At 39.1% G+C, this 16,748-nt stretch overlaps 1 protein-coding gene across 1 annotated transcript; it reads left to right on the top strand.

Annotated features, from left to right (window-relative positions):
* The first annotated feature begins 73 nt into the window (after nt 1-73).
* Nucleotides 74-12,870, top strand: LOC118160845. The gene is made up of 11 exons (XM_035315870.1): nt 74-187; nt 1,091-1,345; nt 2,298-2,410; nt 2,743-2,962; nt 3,131-3,289; nt 3,585-3,683; nt 4,411-4,656; nt 7,668-7,751; nt 8,357-8,469; nt 9,004-9,202; nt 10,458-12,870. Exons 1-11 carry the CDS (start codon nt 85-87, stop codon nt 10,652-10,654), a joined length of 1,788 nt encoding a protein of 595 aa, XP_035171761.1. The 5' UTR covers nt 74-84; the 3' UTR covers nt 10,655-12,870.
* Nucleotides 12,871-16,748: the final 3,878 nt, after the last annotated feature.

Genomic DNA, 16,748 nt, shown 5'->3' on the forward strand with positions numbered 1-16,748 from the left:
ATGGCCCTGGTGAGCAGCACTATGTCTGATAAACGTGACAAGACTTCTGTTTCCTTCGGTCCCACATCTTTGTCCACTTCTTCCATGGTCACGGTGGCAGTCGGAGAAGAGAGTATGCAGAGCACTATCTACATGGCTAAATTTAGTCCACCGGCATCTGTTCATACACCTTTGTCTGGATCTTGTGGTGAGTATTTCTTGTTGTAACTGTGAATTTTTTAATCTATAGTTAGTGTATTTGAATAGAATTATTTTTTTTTGTATATTGTTTTTCTTTGTAATTGCATGCTTTTTCATTTTTCTTTTTTATATTTCCTTTTTCTTCCTGTATTGTGAAATATATTGTAATATAGAACTCCAGCTTGTTTATTCTCCAATCTTCATTTAATTTCTTGTTTAATGCTGCATTCTCATTTTCTTTTTTATTTCATTTATAACATTCCTTTAGATTTATTCCATCTTTATATTTGTGTTATATAGTACACAGTGTATTTTTTCACTTTAGTTCTCTTTTGATTGTTTTATACAGTATCTGAAATCCCATTCTTTTTGGAGTTTGTCAGAAATGTTTTTTTCTTTCACAGCTCTTTTTTCTCCTTTTTTTTTTTTTTTTTTTTTTTTCACCATGGGAATATTGTTCTATTGTTCATTTATTGTTTGCCAAATGTTTACCTTTCTGCTTCATTGAATGTGCCATAATTAATCTCTTTTTGTTTTTAATGGATGGAAAGGTAATCATGGAATGAAAAGTGGAGAATACCAACCTTTGCTACATCAATATATATATATATATATATATTGTATTTTGGGTTTTATTTGGTTTTAATCTTTATTGGAAAATAATAATATTATTGTTTGAAAACAAAGCTACTGGGTTAATCCTACCTTAATTTGTTTTCATAGTGCTGTTATAGTATTCATGATGGCATATGCATGTGTATGATGTAGAACTTGGTTTTTCATACCTTTATAAAATTATTTTAGAGTATTCTTTTTTCTGTAGACAACGAGTTTTGCATTAATACTTCATTCCTAGCAACACACATACTATAAGAACATGTCTTACAGGGATTTCCTTTTTCCTTTTTAGCTCCTGTCACTCTCTCCATACGGCTGGAGAAAGTGACAAGCACAACGATACAGTTCAGCTGGAAACCTCAAGGTGGCACAAGAGACGGTCCTTATCGCGTGCGTCTGTGGGAGGGATCCAGAGAGATGGAGAACAGGAACATAAATGAAACCAGTATTGCATTTGGAAGCCTGCTTTCTGATCACGAATACAAAATATCCGTGGATGTTTTAACTTGCTCTGTGAATATCAATACCTCGATGACAGTTCGGACAGGTATTTTATCAGGATCTTTTCCATTTTTTTCATTAGTAGACTGACATTCATGTGGCCTGACAATGAAGCCTTTTTCCATTGTGCACCTTCCTGGACATGAATAAGCTATAAACTGAAACGAATATGAAGAGGAAGGCCAAACTTTCAGACAGTAAAAGCCAATCTTCAGATTTGCAATGGAGCTAAGATCTAAAGCTTCCTTTATCTTTTTGCCATATTCAAAACATTGCTGAACTAGAAACACTGTTCAACGTGACTGTCTCTCACAGCTCCCTACTCAACCAGCCTGCCCAGCTCTTATATCTTCACATGCAAGTTGTGCCCTCTTTTGAGTTCCTGGTTATGTGGTAGACAACAGGTTTAAACACACAGTTGTCCTGTAGCCATGTAGCCTAGGAAATCCTGGCGTCCTGCAGCTCCTACTTCTCACTTCTCAGCTTCTTCTTGTGAGCAGCAGCTCTATGGCAAAAGCTTTCAGTAAGACCTGAAAGTGCAGTTAGGTTCCCAGCTGAAATACCTAGAGTCTTGCTCTGTCCTCCCATGGGACAGCACGATTCATGATTCCAGGATTAACTGTGTGGTACATGAATCAACATCTTGGAAGGTGCAGAGTCAATGGGGTGCAGGTCAAGGCGATGCCTCTTGCATTTTATTCAAAGCTGCCTTGCTGTGAGGCACACAGCCCAAGGGTATGGTGGACCATCCTTTCTCCATAATGTAACAGCTTGTCCTCTTTTCTCAGAGACACATCAAATAAAAGGTGAGGAATACAGTGGTCAGTGAGTGGCAAAAAGTGTTTATGAGTTATGCTTTGGCCAGCTGGGGTGCAGGGAATTAACCTGTCCACATATACCTCTGGTTTGTGCTTGTCCTTAGAGGTGTTTATCTGAGGAAACATTTTTAAACAGTACCTATACTTTGTCTGGTTATTTTGTTTTTAATATCTCCACAGCTGCTAAAGTCTTAAATGGAACCACTAGGATTACTAATAAAGATTTCATGCCTGAATATGAGAACAAATCAAGTAAAGCATTTAAGGACTTCGAAACTCTCTTCATTACTGAGGTATTTTCCTTAGGAATTTTAACTCCAAATTTATTTTCTGTTGGGCTCTTTTTCATGTCAACAGTCACGAGCGTCCAGGTATGAATAATCTTAAAGATTGTGAAAGAAGGTATGATGGTTAGAAACAAAGCAGTACTTATCGAGGCCTTACATCTCATATATGTTGTTGTTGTCCTCTGAAGCCCTGATTTAAATGAAATTCTGTCTAGCAGCTACACGTACTCTCACCCTATGGGAGGTGCTTCTAAATGAATTACAGGTAGCATATTGCTGTAACAATTCTTAGTTTTAAAGGAGAAAAAAGATAATAACTTAAACTTTTTACCTTGCAGATAAGAAACCATCTGCCAACGGAGATCCTAAAACTAATAGAGGAAGGAAAAATGCGTATTGTAATTAATAGCATCAGGAATGGAAGTGTGGTTGTGTTCTTCAACATTGTGTGGAATGTAGGAGAAAACATAACAGTGACAGAGATTTCAGATGCTTTTACGAAGTCCCTTAACATGAGTGCAGTATTGAAAGCTGACCTTAAAAGGACTGTTATAGAAGGTATGAATGCACATGAGACTACAAATTCAAATAGTGGTGTATCTTTCATTAATGCTATCATCCAGTGAAATGGGATTTGGGTGGGATAATAATATTCTGTTTATCTCTTTTTTTAATAGCTGATTTATTTTTTTTCTTCCTTTTCCATTTTATTTAACTGTACTGTAGCAAGGAATAGTTGTCAGCCAGGATTAAATGACTGTTGGCAACATGCTACCTGCACTGCTGAAGGAGCAAGTTATTCCTGTCAATGCAACAAAGGATTCATAGATAACAGTCCACAAGTTCCAGGGAGAGTGTGTCAACAAAAGCAGAATCCACCTTCACGTAACTATTTTTTATCATATATAAATAATATTTTTAAAAAAGCTTAAAAATTTGCATATTATGTCTTTTCCCTTCCTGACCCTCTCTTGCATAATAGTTTATTATGTTTCCTTATACTGGCCTTTGATGGATGGGATTTTGTATGAGAAAGGGTATCATAGCTAACTATTTAGACAAACAATGGAAGCATATTTTCTGTGTTTGTTTTTTGAAAGTTCTTTATGAAAATAAATCACATAAACTTGGTAAAACTAAAAGAAATTCTAGTCATTGCCTCCAAATTGCTATTTTACAGAACAGATGACTACAGTCCTTCCAAAAAGTGCTACAGGTAGATTAACAGGATCCACAGCTAATTCCATTTTTGCTACCACATTTGCATCAAGAGCTTGCAGTAAGTAAATATTTAATACTGAAAACTAGTATAAAAATGTTCTGAGATTAGTTATTAAAATCAGATATGGTAATCTTTTTCATCAGTTGTATCAGCTGTGAAGTAAATTTTCCAGATATAACTTCAGAAGGAGAAGCCTGAGATAACCACTGAAAACATATAAATATACAAATATTAGCCAAGGAAGTTTCTACATCTTGGTAAAACCATCCCAGACCCAGTGAGGTTCCACAAGGTCAAAAAGGCCTTCTCCAGCCTCTAGTGGTTTATCACTGTGTTGTGTGATTTTTGTAATGTTATTATGAAGCACAATTTTTATATTTCTGTCTACTGCTTCGAACTTAGGGTTTCACGGTAGCTTTTAGTGAATCCATCCTCCTGATTATATCAAACTTCACTATGAGTCAAATAGCATTCTACCTCAGAACACTCATCACAGCAGCTGCCTTGCTATGGTGAGAAAGACTAGAAGCAAGCAGAATGCCACCCATTTATACTTTGGAGGCATCAAATAATGTAAATTAATGTATAATTTATCTCTATAGAGCAAACAGTTTCTTTCTGCTTTTGCAGGAGAATGGGATGAAAAGGTGGAATTAGCCCACAGAAAACCAACAAAAAATTGTATTTGTTACTTTTGTATTTTTTTGATTAAATATTAAATGTTTAGAATTACATAAGTGAAATGAAGTTCCTCTCAGCTGCATGAAACATTTTTACTTTGCAGTGCCAGTGTCCATAGAAGTTGAGAATGTGACTGGGGAAGCAATACAATTCAGCTGGACCACAGAGGGTGGCAAGAGAGGCATCCTCTACACCATCTCCCTCATGGATGGAAACCGAGAGATAAATAAAATCACCAACGAGACAACAACTATATTTAGACATCTGCTCCCTGGTCACGTATATACAATATCTGTAAAAGTATTATCTTGTGCTGAGAATAGCAGGACTTCAGTGAGTGTCCGAACAGGTAATTCCTTGATCATAATGTCATTTCTTTTTAATGAATATACTCTCAGAATATCTTTTTACAGTATGATTTGGATTTGATTTCGTAGATGACTGTTCCTGTAAGTTGTCTTTATTTATCTGATTCATCCCCTTACTTGGATAGAACTGCTTGGATTAAACAGGAGTTTGCAAGACTAAGTGCTTATTCTGTAAAGTTTCTGTCCATGCTGTGTTGTTGAACTAGATAATTTTGTACAAATGTCAAGATATTTTGGTTGCAAATTTAACAGTAAACGTGGTAACGCGAAGCTTAGATTGCACATTCTTTTATGAATGCATCCTTAATTGCTATTGTTATCTTTTCAATTTCATCCTAGGATATAGACATTAAAACCAACTGTTTAGTTTTGTCACAAAAAGTAGAACATACGCTGTATTTTCTTTCTCAAAATTTGAGATACACCTGGAACGCTTCTTTTGGGAAGTGTGCAATCCTGAATGCTTACATCCTTTCCCTACATCTAATGCTTTTGACTAAACTTTTCATATTAAGCATACAGACTCCCAAATGACACTGTCTTTCTTATGAATCACTTAGGGACTGTATGTATCATCTGGATCCAACGGTTTAGCTTCCAGGGCATTCAGAAGGACCTTCTTAGCTGTCTGTACACTGATAGTTATCACGTCATAGGTACCTCTGCAAAAAAAAAATAAAAAAAAAAATGTTGTAGGCAGACAGGAACTTGCTTTAATTGAAAAATACTCCTCTGCCTGCCTCTGACCACACAAAAGCTGTGAGGTGGCCTTTGGGTAATGCTGAGCCATACCTGTCTCTTAACAAACTTTACAACAAGTGGTCTGTTAAGTATAGTTATGTATTTATAAGGTAAAAACTGTCAAGGTTTCTCATCAACTCATTTATCAGTTGTCTTGAAAGGCATTGGGCATTTTTCCTATACTATTACAAATAGCAAGCAGTTCCAGCGTTGTGATGCTCTGATGCTCTGAAAACACTACCAACTTGCCAACCTGAAAATCCAGGACAAATCCCTATCAATGTGCTTTTATGCCAGCATTGCCCTCTAACTTCAATAGTTCCTCTCTCTTCCTGTCCCCATATGGTGCTCTCCTTCCCTAATATAATAAAAAACTTTTATGTGGACAGTACTCTCAGCCTTTGTTTGCTAGACTAAACAAGCCATTCTTTTCTAGTTTCCTAAGAAAAGTTCTTCTTTCCCTTGGAGGACCCCATCATTCTTTATTTCTTTGAAATCAAAGCCACCTTTCTAGAAGGTGAGCCACTGGGATTGCACACAGCAATCCAGACAAGTTTGTACGAGTGTGCTTACCCCATCATTAACATTCTTATCTCTACTGGAATTGTATTGAGTGATGTATTAGAGGGTGACACATAATTGTGATCAGCTCAGGCACTGAACCCCTTTTCTTTTCAATGCTTGTAATCCCAGGTTAGAGGAGACATTTCTATAATTAATCCCCAAATGCTCAACCTTCAGGGAATTTCATCCTAACTCAGGAAATGTCATCCCATTGCTCTTAGCTTCATCCAATTGTTTCTGGAAGGTATCTCAATTCTCCCCTGTGTCAATGACACCTGCTAACCTTATGCCATCATCACATTTTATGAGCAAACTCCTGTATTTTCTATAGATCTATAACGGAAATGCAAAGCAAGTTCTATGCCTGCACTGATTCTCAAGGAACAGCACATGTAATAGCCCTTTAGAGCAAGATTTCTTATTTTAAAGCTACCCATTTACATCGTGCCATTAGTCTATTCCTTTAGGCACATTTTTTCCACTAAAAAATTACTTGGCACTGTATTGTGAAAGCTTGGAAGATATCTTAACCAGCTTGTCAAAGGAAGCTATTAGGTTATTTTAGCACAGTCCCCTTTTGGTAAAATTATATTGCACTTCATCATACTTTATCAGTGGCTGAGAAAATTCTCATGATTTCTTTTAATAACTTTTGAAATATCTAATTTTGACTTCTTGCGTTTCTTACTTTCTTCCAGTATTTCTTGACCTCTAAATGTAACTCTCTTTCTAGCAACCTTTTTTTTTTTTTTTTTTTTTTTTTTTTTTTTTTTTTTCCAGTTCTCTCATAGGTTGTCTGATTGTTTTTAAAACCCTTCTAGGGCTATTATTCTAGCAGTTAAATGTGAAGTCCCATCTTACAGACGTCCCTTCTATCATCAGCTCTAGGAACACGGAGCCAAGAAATTGTCAACACAATTTCCATCCAGTTGTTTTCAATGCTTCAGTCCAGTGGCTTTCATTTATTAGCTCCCCTATTTTCTAAATAACAAGAAAACTGCTTCCTTTTGTAGTCTGAAGACATCTGCCTTACAAGAAATATGTTTGTGAGGTAATTGAAAAGATTAATATTGGCAATAAAGACCAAGTCATCTGAATTTTATTTGGAGTTACAGATTACATTACACAATTCTGTAAGGGGAGCTGGATTTGCACCCTATGAGCTAACCATATAAAAACTGCAGTACCAGCCTTTATTACTATTTTGAACCATTATAAGTTATTCTTATTAGCCAATCTAGGTAAGCATTCTGGGGTTTCAAATCTCCATGGTACATGTTGTTTTCAAATGAAATTGCAAATGAATTCTACTTCTGAAAAATATATGTACAGCTTACCCAAGTAGTACAAGCATGTAGCAAAACATGTATCTTTATCTCCCGTAAGAACTTAGAGTTCTCAGTGTTATCTCAGTAAAATTCTAAAATACCACCTACCCACCCACCACCTGCCTCTTTTTCTGATATGCTCCATTTTTATAGTCTGCAGTTCCAAATTCTCACTGGGCAAAGGGCCTGCTACTTCAGTGATTCCTTGGTTATGATTAAATCTCTTTCACCTATTTCACTTCGGAGGTATGATGCACTAGGTAGAGTGAAGAGAGGGTTTTTCAACCCATCATTTTCTTACTAGCAACAATCACCCATGCACAGAGGCAATTCTCTTTTTTTTGTTATTTGTTTTACAGATCCGGTTTCCTGTTTCAACAGAACTGGGTTTTGCTTACCACAGAATCACGTCTGTCCTGACTTAAAATATTTTATATGCTCAGGTAAGTTTTACAGAGTTTTAAAATTTATTTGTTCATAAATATAGGGTACCATTTCACAATATAGTATCTTTTGTATTTTATCATCTGTTTTGTTGTCTCAATTCACTCAGCATCTGAAGTTCACACTTCTTTGGTAAGGAAGCTGCCTTCATCAAACTTCAGTGTCAACTTCCATCTCTATTTTTAGGCTGGACTTTTCTATGTAAATAATACTTTTGGTTTAGGGCTTATCCACCTACTCAGGAGGAGAGAAACATACTCAGTGTTTTGCAGAATATAAAACACTGTTCTTGCTTCTGCTGAGATCAGTGGGAGAATGGCTGTCCAATTAGGGAGTAGGATGTGCCCTAAATTATAATAGGAATCACTAAGAAGTCATGAGGATTACGATGGTGGACAAATTTGAAGAGGAAAAGGATTCAACTCTGAAGGTTCAGAAGCCAGTACATTAGATGCACTTACATGATATACTTCTTTCTTTCTATTTAATTAGTTTCTGTTTCTATTGATTAGTATTATAAGCTGATAGCATGAGATAACAAAGTCCATAAAGCAATCATAAAGTGACATCTCAAGATTCACCTAATATACATATTTTTTTTCAGATTACCAAGTATTTGCCTGCAGTGCTTTGCTAAAAAGCCAGACATTTAATCATACACTTTATGACTCTGACAGTGAAGACTACAAAGCAATGTCTGAAAGTATCAAAACAAAAGTAAGTTCCTGTAATCTCCTTTGCCACTTTAAATGTGCTAAGAATTATTTTTTTTCAATTAGCAGCATCGGTCACTTAGATTAATTATTAAATCAAGATTGTGACAGGAGAAAAAGCTAATACCTCCTTGATAACACAGCATATGAATCACTTGCTCAGCAAGGACAGTCTTGACCAAAGCATGTTGTCTGATGAGGAGTATATTACTTACCTAGTCCTCAAATCTAAAATATTTAATGAGAAGCAATTTAAAATTCTTTTCTTATAAGCACAGAGAACTTCCCATTCTCTGTCAAAATTTTATTTCATATTTTCAGTCACAGACTGCATTGTTCCCAAATCCTCCTTCTGTAAATATTGTAGTGGTACAGACAAAAATTACTGTCATTATTCAGTTGTTTGTTATTCCAAAGAGATAGCCCTGAAGGAATGATAAGTGCAGAAAGTGAATATCCTGATGTCTGTATGCAATAACTCTTTCTCTATCTCATTTGACTGACACAATGGAACAAATATCAATTTCCATTTACACAGATTGTTAGAGAAATGCGCATCAAACTTAAAGATGACCACTTTGATATCGTGATGGTTGGATTCAGACCTGGGAGTGTGATTGCTTATTTTATTTCTCTGCTGCAAAAGCAAGAGCCTGTTGATGTGAACGTCATGAGGGAATACCTAAGTCAAATATTAAAGAGAAAGTTTGGTGACCAAGTTGAAGTAACTGTACAATGTAAGTGATGTTAAAACATCTTTTCTGTGATGGTGTGGGAATTAGAATCAGATCTCCTACCCTGCACAAAAGCTGATAAATCAACTTTGTCCTTCTAAGAGATTCATGTATTTCAGATAACCTATTTAAACATTCACAGGTAAATATATTCCAGCTATCATGTAGTTTACAGAGCTATTTTAAAGAGCCAATGCACATACCTAGTTCCAGACTTAAAGGATGAATTCTCATGATGCAGAAGGAGAGCTAAGAGAGCTTCTTGTCATAGTGTGTAATCATTTTTTACTCTCCAAAGGGACCCTAAATGATGGGCTTTTGGTGGAGAAGGGGATGAGGAGAATCCATATTTCTTCTATAGTGGCATCTGCAATACAGCTCTCTGAGTTGAGATTTCTTCTCATCTGATGGATAGCCCTCAAAAAACATTGGTGCTTTCTTCCCTGACCAGAGGCAGTGTGAATTTACTAACCCAGAGGACTGCAGAGCTGCTGAGAGGCAGAGAGGGAAAGTAGAAAGTGTGCAGAAGGGTATTTATCCAAAATACTTTATCTGTCATGCTCAAAGTAGTGGTAAAACACTTATTACCTTGAGCTGCTATGAGCTGGGTGGGGGTTCATACAACATGGATGCTCTTTCTACCTAAGTTAATATACTCTCTTTGTAACAAGCTGGCTAGCACGTTTAGTCTAGCACTATTAGTCTATGTGCCTTTCCACCATTACTACATGCATCTTTACTACAGTGATGAGATATGCTTACATGGGTTACAGGCCTTTCATTGCCTTTATCTGGAGTCCTTATCATGGAGTAAGACGTGCAGGTGTTAGTATGGATGGCAGACTAGGTCCCAATTAATTTTACAGAGTTGCTTGTGCATGTATAAGGAGGACTGTGAGGGGTTACATTATGTACAGCTCCATTTCACACCCTTTTTTCACACCGTGGAGAGACTTTTTACTGAGATATAGACTGGGAGTTCCCCCAGAACCTTCCAGACACTTTCCACTAAGCAAATCCTCAGATCTGCTGATAATGGATGTCACCAAGAGAGCTCAAGGACCGTCAGAGAGAGAGGCATCCATAAAATTTCCAAGTTAACAAATCTTTACTACATACAAAAACATTTTTATATTATTCAAAAGCTTCAAAGCTATCCAAAAGTGAAATGCAGCTGTCACTCAGGTCTCCGTGCTCTCTTATGCCTACTTTTTATTGTTTCTAGCTAACGTAACTGAAATATGTTTTAAATTTTCAGCTCTGTCTTCTCAGTCATCAACTGAAAAAAGTTCTGCCTGGAAAGTGGCAGTGATTGTCCTTGGAGTTTTACTTGGAGTTGCATTAGTTCTATTTTTTCTGGTAATATCAGTTTATATTTGGATGAAGAAAAGATCGGATAAATACGTAGTTGAACCTAAAGAACTCATAGGAAATTTTGTCTACAGGCACTTGTAATGTAATCCACCAGTTTGACTTACATATTTTGGATGGGGGTAGGGGGGAATTAATATATTTGTCTTAATATACTTTTGTCTTTGTTAATGGTTTATGGTAACCTAAGAAAACTCTACCCTTTCCTTCTCAACGTCCATTCCTGAGCTCCTAACAACCTCGGATGAATTAGCCTTTTGACATTGCTCTTGAGTATGGAATTTTCCTCGTTGAATGTGTGGGAGACTGAGGCACAGAGAAACTTCTGTTCGGATGATCCACTATAAATATTGCAATGATTCCTAGCCATTGGCTATAAAGAGAGAATCTGAACTGCTCAATACTCTCTTATATTTAGGTGACACAGCAAACTGACTGATCCTAGTACCTATAGCACGTCATTTGACTACACATCTGAGCCCAGAGTCATTGCGTCGAGCTTTATGCACTTAGCCAAGGGTGATTCACCTCACCTGAGGTTTTTATCATCATATGAAGATGCCTCTTTCTCTCCACTTAGCAGAATGAGCCAGCCCAGGACAATTCAGCATACACAGCTTAGTTTTGAGTCTGAAAGGAAGAGGGATAGATCTGGGCTATATAGCAGAACAATAATATAGCAGAACAGACACCTGATCCAGAGGCTTCTGAATTCAAGGCTGGTTCCTTAATTCCTGGGCTGTGAAGAAATAAATGCCCATATGTGACAAATGTATAGCATGTTAGATACAGGTTTGGTTTAATAGGAAACAAGTAATTTTATAGCCTTAACATGTTACCAAAAGGTGGGGGAGGGGAGACAAAAGCTTCATCTAGTTTTGCCTGTCAAAAACAGCTGAGCAAGCATGTGTCATATAATGCCATTTTGCCTTGCTGCTGATAATCCCAATGTGGAGTCCACTGAAAGCAGCCCAGAAGATCCCGTGGCATTGCTTGAGACCCCATATACTAGAGAAATGGAAAGAAATAGCCTTTGCTTTCACTGCTCTCAGCTGCAGCCCCAATGAGGTTGCAGTCTGTTTCTTCTATGGAGCATTTTTTTCCTTGGAACACATTGAACAAATAATAAATGGCAGTGTATGGTTGTACATATTTTCAGTAGTATTTATATATTTCATCTCAAAGCAGTTCTCCCTGTGTCTGTGTATTTTGTTTGTATGCCAATGCTCACCATTCACACTGAAGCACTGAATATCCTGTGACGTTCTGAGACCATGGCTCATGCCCCTGAATAATTTGTGCCCCTTGTCCTTTCAGATTACATTATGTTTAGTTGGCATGACCTAGAGTAAGAAGGTGTCCAGAACAGGACATCAGCACACAAAGAGCCTCAGTAGAGCAGTGGAGCGCTCTCCTTGGGGTGCAGCCAGCTTTTTATACTTCCTTTCCTGAGCTTTTCCTGAGCTTGGCTCCTGGACGAATCCTACCAAGGGCCCTGGTTAAGCAGAAAGGTGAAGCCATCTATGTGCTGGCCTCACTGCATGTAGGCTGGTTTAGTTCAGGTTGTATCAGGAGCCAGATGAGGGAAGTCACACCCAGCCATGCTCCTCTCTCCTTGGCTTAGCTGCACTGTCACTGTCTGAGGCCAATGGACTCTGCTGGTTGAGAAGGGAAGTCTGGGTGTGTACCGAGGGGGTCTTTGCACACAAGGTTGTGTTGGTGATTTATACTTCTGTCTGGATTTTGTATTATTTTATTTATTTCTATTTTATTTTATTTCATTGTGTTGTGGGGATCTGTGAAACAGGGTTGTTGCATGAATTGTTCTCCCTTATCCTTCCCTGTAGTATCAGCTTGGCTGTCCTTTTGCTTAGACTTGGGGTATGAAGGCATGGCCCAGCTCTGATGGAAATTCAATATGCTTAATATTTATTAAAATCCTTTCATGTAGGTTTTAAACATAGCTGGCTTTGCTGTTAAACTCACTGAGCAGTCATTTGACAATGCATTCTGTCAGCAAATACCGGTTCTCTGGTGAGCTGTGTGTTGAAAACACAAATGAACACTCTTGCTTATGTTAATACTTTTTTTCCTTCTTTTTTTTTGAGGGGTGTACTTTGAACAGCAATCTCTCATTGTTAATAAACCTTTCAGATGTCTTTGCAAATAATGTTGAACTAAAGACCATGTACAGCAGGGTTGTACTATGGAACTCTGGGGCTTGCTCCTGCAAAATATCTTTATATCTGAAGAAAAGTGGTATTTTAAATGATTTTCTTTCAAAAATGTTGTACAAATAAAATCTCTATTTTTACAATTTTGTATTTTGAAAGCATCTGCTCTTTCTGCTGTGTACTCTGGAGCCTCTTCTAGCTGCAGGAGGGGAGGGTGGCCAGTACTATCAACAGCTCTTGAGCTTTTCCATAGCGCAATCAGTATTAAAAACCTTTGATTTTAACCTAAATTCAGTAACCTTGGTGTACTTGAGCCTGTCTTTGGAGGCATCAGCACAGCTTCAAGTTTGACCAAGAGCTGAAGCATTTTTGGAGGGGAAACAACTGAATAGACAGATGGGCTGGTAACCTGATGGTCAGCCCAGTCACACAGGTCTCATCTCCTTAGAAACTTATGTTAAGCAACACCTGGCTAAACATTATTTTGGGAGTTACTCTCTATTTCCAAACATTTCAAATGCAGCTCTCATGCTGGGGATCTCTCATGTGACTGACAGTAGGGCTGCTGTGAAGGCTGCTGGGCAGCCTGGCTCCTTGGTGGGAGGAACAGAGCCAATAAGGGTTACTGGGGCTGTCATCTTCTGGGATGTAGCACCATAGTTGGCCCTGGAGCTCTCCTGCCTCATGTCTCACTGAAGCATGGCACAAGGAGTTAAGCCCTCTGTGTGAGGGTTTTATTACTTCACTTTGATGAAGTTGGGGTGGTGAGGCACTGGCATGGGTTGTCCAGAGATGGTGTCCAGAGATGGGTGCCCCATCCCTGGAGGTGCTCAAGGCCAGGCTGGATGGGGCTTTGGGCAGCCTGGTCTGGTGGGAGGTATCCATGCCCATGGCAGGGGGGTGGAACTGGGTGGGCTTTAAGGTCCCTTCCAACTCAAGTCATACTGTGATTTTGTTATGAAGTTTGTCCCCCGCTATGATTCAGGTAGCCAGAGTGTCTCACCGCAGTTGTACAGTCTGTCTCAAAGGAGAGAAAATATTTTCAAAAAAATGAGTTCTGCAGATTGTGGTGCAGTGGGAGAAAGGTTCTGGGACAACTCATCTGTGGTACTGACAGGATTTCCAGCCCAAAGGGATTCTCCACAAAGAAGGAAAAATTAGAAGCAAAATACTTAAGGTTATAAATGTGAAAGAAAATAAACTAAGCAGTAAGTGAAAACTTAATGTTGGAAAGCAAATGTTGGAGGACAGCATGAAATATGTTAGTAGAAATATGAAAGTAGAACACTGACCCAGCACACACCAACCATCACTTAATGTATCACAGCTTTTTCTGTAGATATAGAAGGAATGTAGCCAGACAGTGATAATACATATTTTACTCATGTGAACCCCTGTAAGATGTGCCCTCTAAAATTTTTGGAGTGGCATTCAAATGAGAGAATTAGAGAAGGTTCACCACAACCGTCAAGATGCTACACTCTTTTGCAACAAATGCAAGATTTGGATGCTCCACTTTTCAGCAGTGTTTGCCTTCTGGACTCTAAAGAGGCTCATGACATGGTATTTTTCCCATGGGTGTCAGTAGTGTAAGTATCTGTTATTTCAGCTTTCTGTGTAAGGTTTGCTATGTTGGCTTAGAAGACAAGGCCAATCTAACCCGGTACTCCATCTGCAACAGCTTGCGGGTAGAAGGCAATCTCTCTCTTTGGTGGGTCTTATCCTATGGCAGGTGGTATTAGCCTCTGCCATTCAAATTTTTAGCTACCTTCTAAGTGCTAGTCACTTGATCTGCCATGCCCATGAAGTATGATGTGATCAAAGCCGAGGTTTTAGGACAGTGGCTAGAAACCCAGTTTCTACTTCATAAACAGAGTCAAACAGCACTGATGCTAAACAGTGGTTGGGTTTAAACCTTTTTTGCTGTCTAAACATCCCTATTTCCCACATTAATTGGTTCTTTAAGGACTCTGCTTTCAAACATTTAAGAAATAATAGTGCTGTGTTTAGAAAGCCTGCAGTAGAAGACTGGGACAATCTCACATCCACTTGGCTGTCTCACAGCCCCAGATAAAAGTTTGCCCTGAGCAGCTGACGCTGCCTTGTGCCGTGTGGCATCGGTCACACCTCTCTTCAGTAGTTCTTGCCAACTGGGAGAGACCTGAACTTTGCATGGTCAGATATATGTGAAATTATGCTAGAATATGTAGTGATAAGAGATATTTGAAATACAGAGGAATAAGAACTTTCTTTACTTGTGTGGAAAATACCCTTTTCTAAGCTCACAATGATCCCTGGCTGGCAGCAATGTGAATGCAGGTTAGGTGGGACTCTAAAAGAATCATGATCCCTTTAGGAGGTCTTGGTCTGTCCACAGGATCAATTTATTGCCTGTGTAGCCACTGAGGTTACTTTAGCCAAGTCCAGCTTATTTTTTTTTCTGCAGTTCTGTGCTCTTCCAGTTTGGTTCCAGTTGTTGCAGTGAGTCAGTGTAGCTGTGTGATCCCACAGCAGATGTGCACAGTCAAGCAAACAATGTAAAAAATCCAGGGTTAATGAAAAAAGGGAATCTGGGGCGGGCGGGGGGAGGGCAACTTCAAAGTTACTTGAGTGGCAATTATTCCTTCTCCTATATGTGCTTCCAACTTCATAAAGAAAGATTTTTTTTGTTTGTTTGTTTTCACAGAATCACAGAATCACAGAATTTCTAGGTTGGAAGAGACCTCAAGATCATCGAGTCCAACCTCTAACCTAACACTAACAGTCCCCACTAAACCATATCCCTAAGCTCTACATCTAAACGTCTTTTGAAGACTTCCAGGGATGGTGACTCCACCACCTCCCTGGGCAGCCTGTTCCAATGCCTCACAACCCTTTCAGTAAAGAAGCTCTTCCTAACATCTGACCTAAAACTCCCCTGGCGCAAAGTTTTGGAAACTGAATGAGCATAACACTGTATCTGTGCTTCCAAAAATCATACAAAATCAAATACCTTGATTAGACATGGACAGAAAACTATTCATGCAGGTATCGAGGAAATGCTGCACTGTGCAGCAGTGCCCACCAGATGGTGCTCCCTGCACCCGTGAAATCTTCAAAGAATTACAGAACTGTTGCATGCAGCCTCTCCTCCACTCCCCGGTGCCGATGTGCAGATGTGTAGAGCAGACAGTTCAGAGAGGCTGGGCTGCCTGTGCTGAGCCCGACAAACACCGGAGGAACACCAGAGGAAGGACACAGAGCTGATGCCCAGAGTGGGAGTGGGTGGTGGGTGGCACTTCCCTGGTAGCCCTCTGCACAGGAGGAGATGCCACCTGCAATTTGAGTAGGTCTGTTGTCTAAAGGATAGCATATTCCCAGCAGAGCCATCTGTGCAATCTGTATTTGGGAGGGTGGCTGGCACAACCGGGTGAGCTGCTGTCCCTACCTGTGACCCCATTGCCTGTATCTCAGACATCACCCTCAGAGCCAGAGGGACCTGGAACATGAATACATTTCATCATTCTGTTATTAAGACTGTGGCCGGGCCATCACAGGTGTGAAGAGCCATGTGTCTCCCTATTTACACCAGCAGTCACCAGATTACACTAACTAAACTGTGGGACTGCAGTCCAAAAAGCAAGTTGTCTGTGGGAATCTCAGTGTGATCCTACCTGTCTCCTTGAGTGCCTAAATACCAGTTTAAAGCCTGGCCCTGAAACCCATGAAAACGTTCAAAGAAAAAGGCTTTAGTTTGTTTCCTCCACTCACTATTCTGCTTACTTCTGGGTTGGTGCAAGGTGCCATATCAGCAGCACGTGAAGGACTCACTTGCAGCCTGAGGCAGGGACTGATGCGTTTGTTGAACTTTGCCACCGCTGTTGTGGCATCGTCTCTGTGGTTTGATAGCAGCTCCTAAACTTCAGTCTCATTTCACCATTAAACATCCTGTTCTCCTGATTAAAATGTTAATTGTACGTCGAGTACATTCAAAATGTTAATTTGTTTTCTGCTCTCACATTCAG

This window comes from Oxyura jamaicensis, chromosome 1 (genome assembly GCF_011077185.1).
Source record: "Oxyura jamaicensis isolate SHBP4307 breed ruddy duck chromosome 1, BPBGC_Ojam_1.0, whole genome shotgun sequence".
Lineage (NCBI taxonomy): Eukaryota > Metazoa > Chordata > Aves > Anseriformes > Anatidae > Oxyura > Oxyura jamaicensis.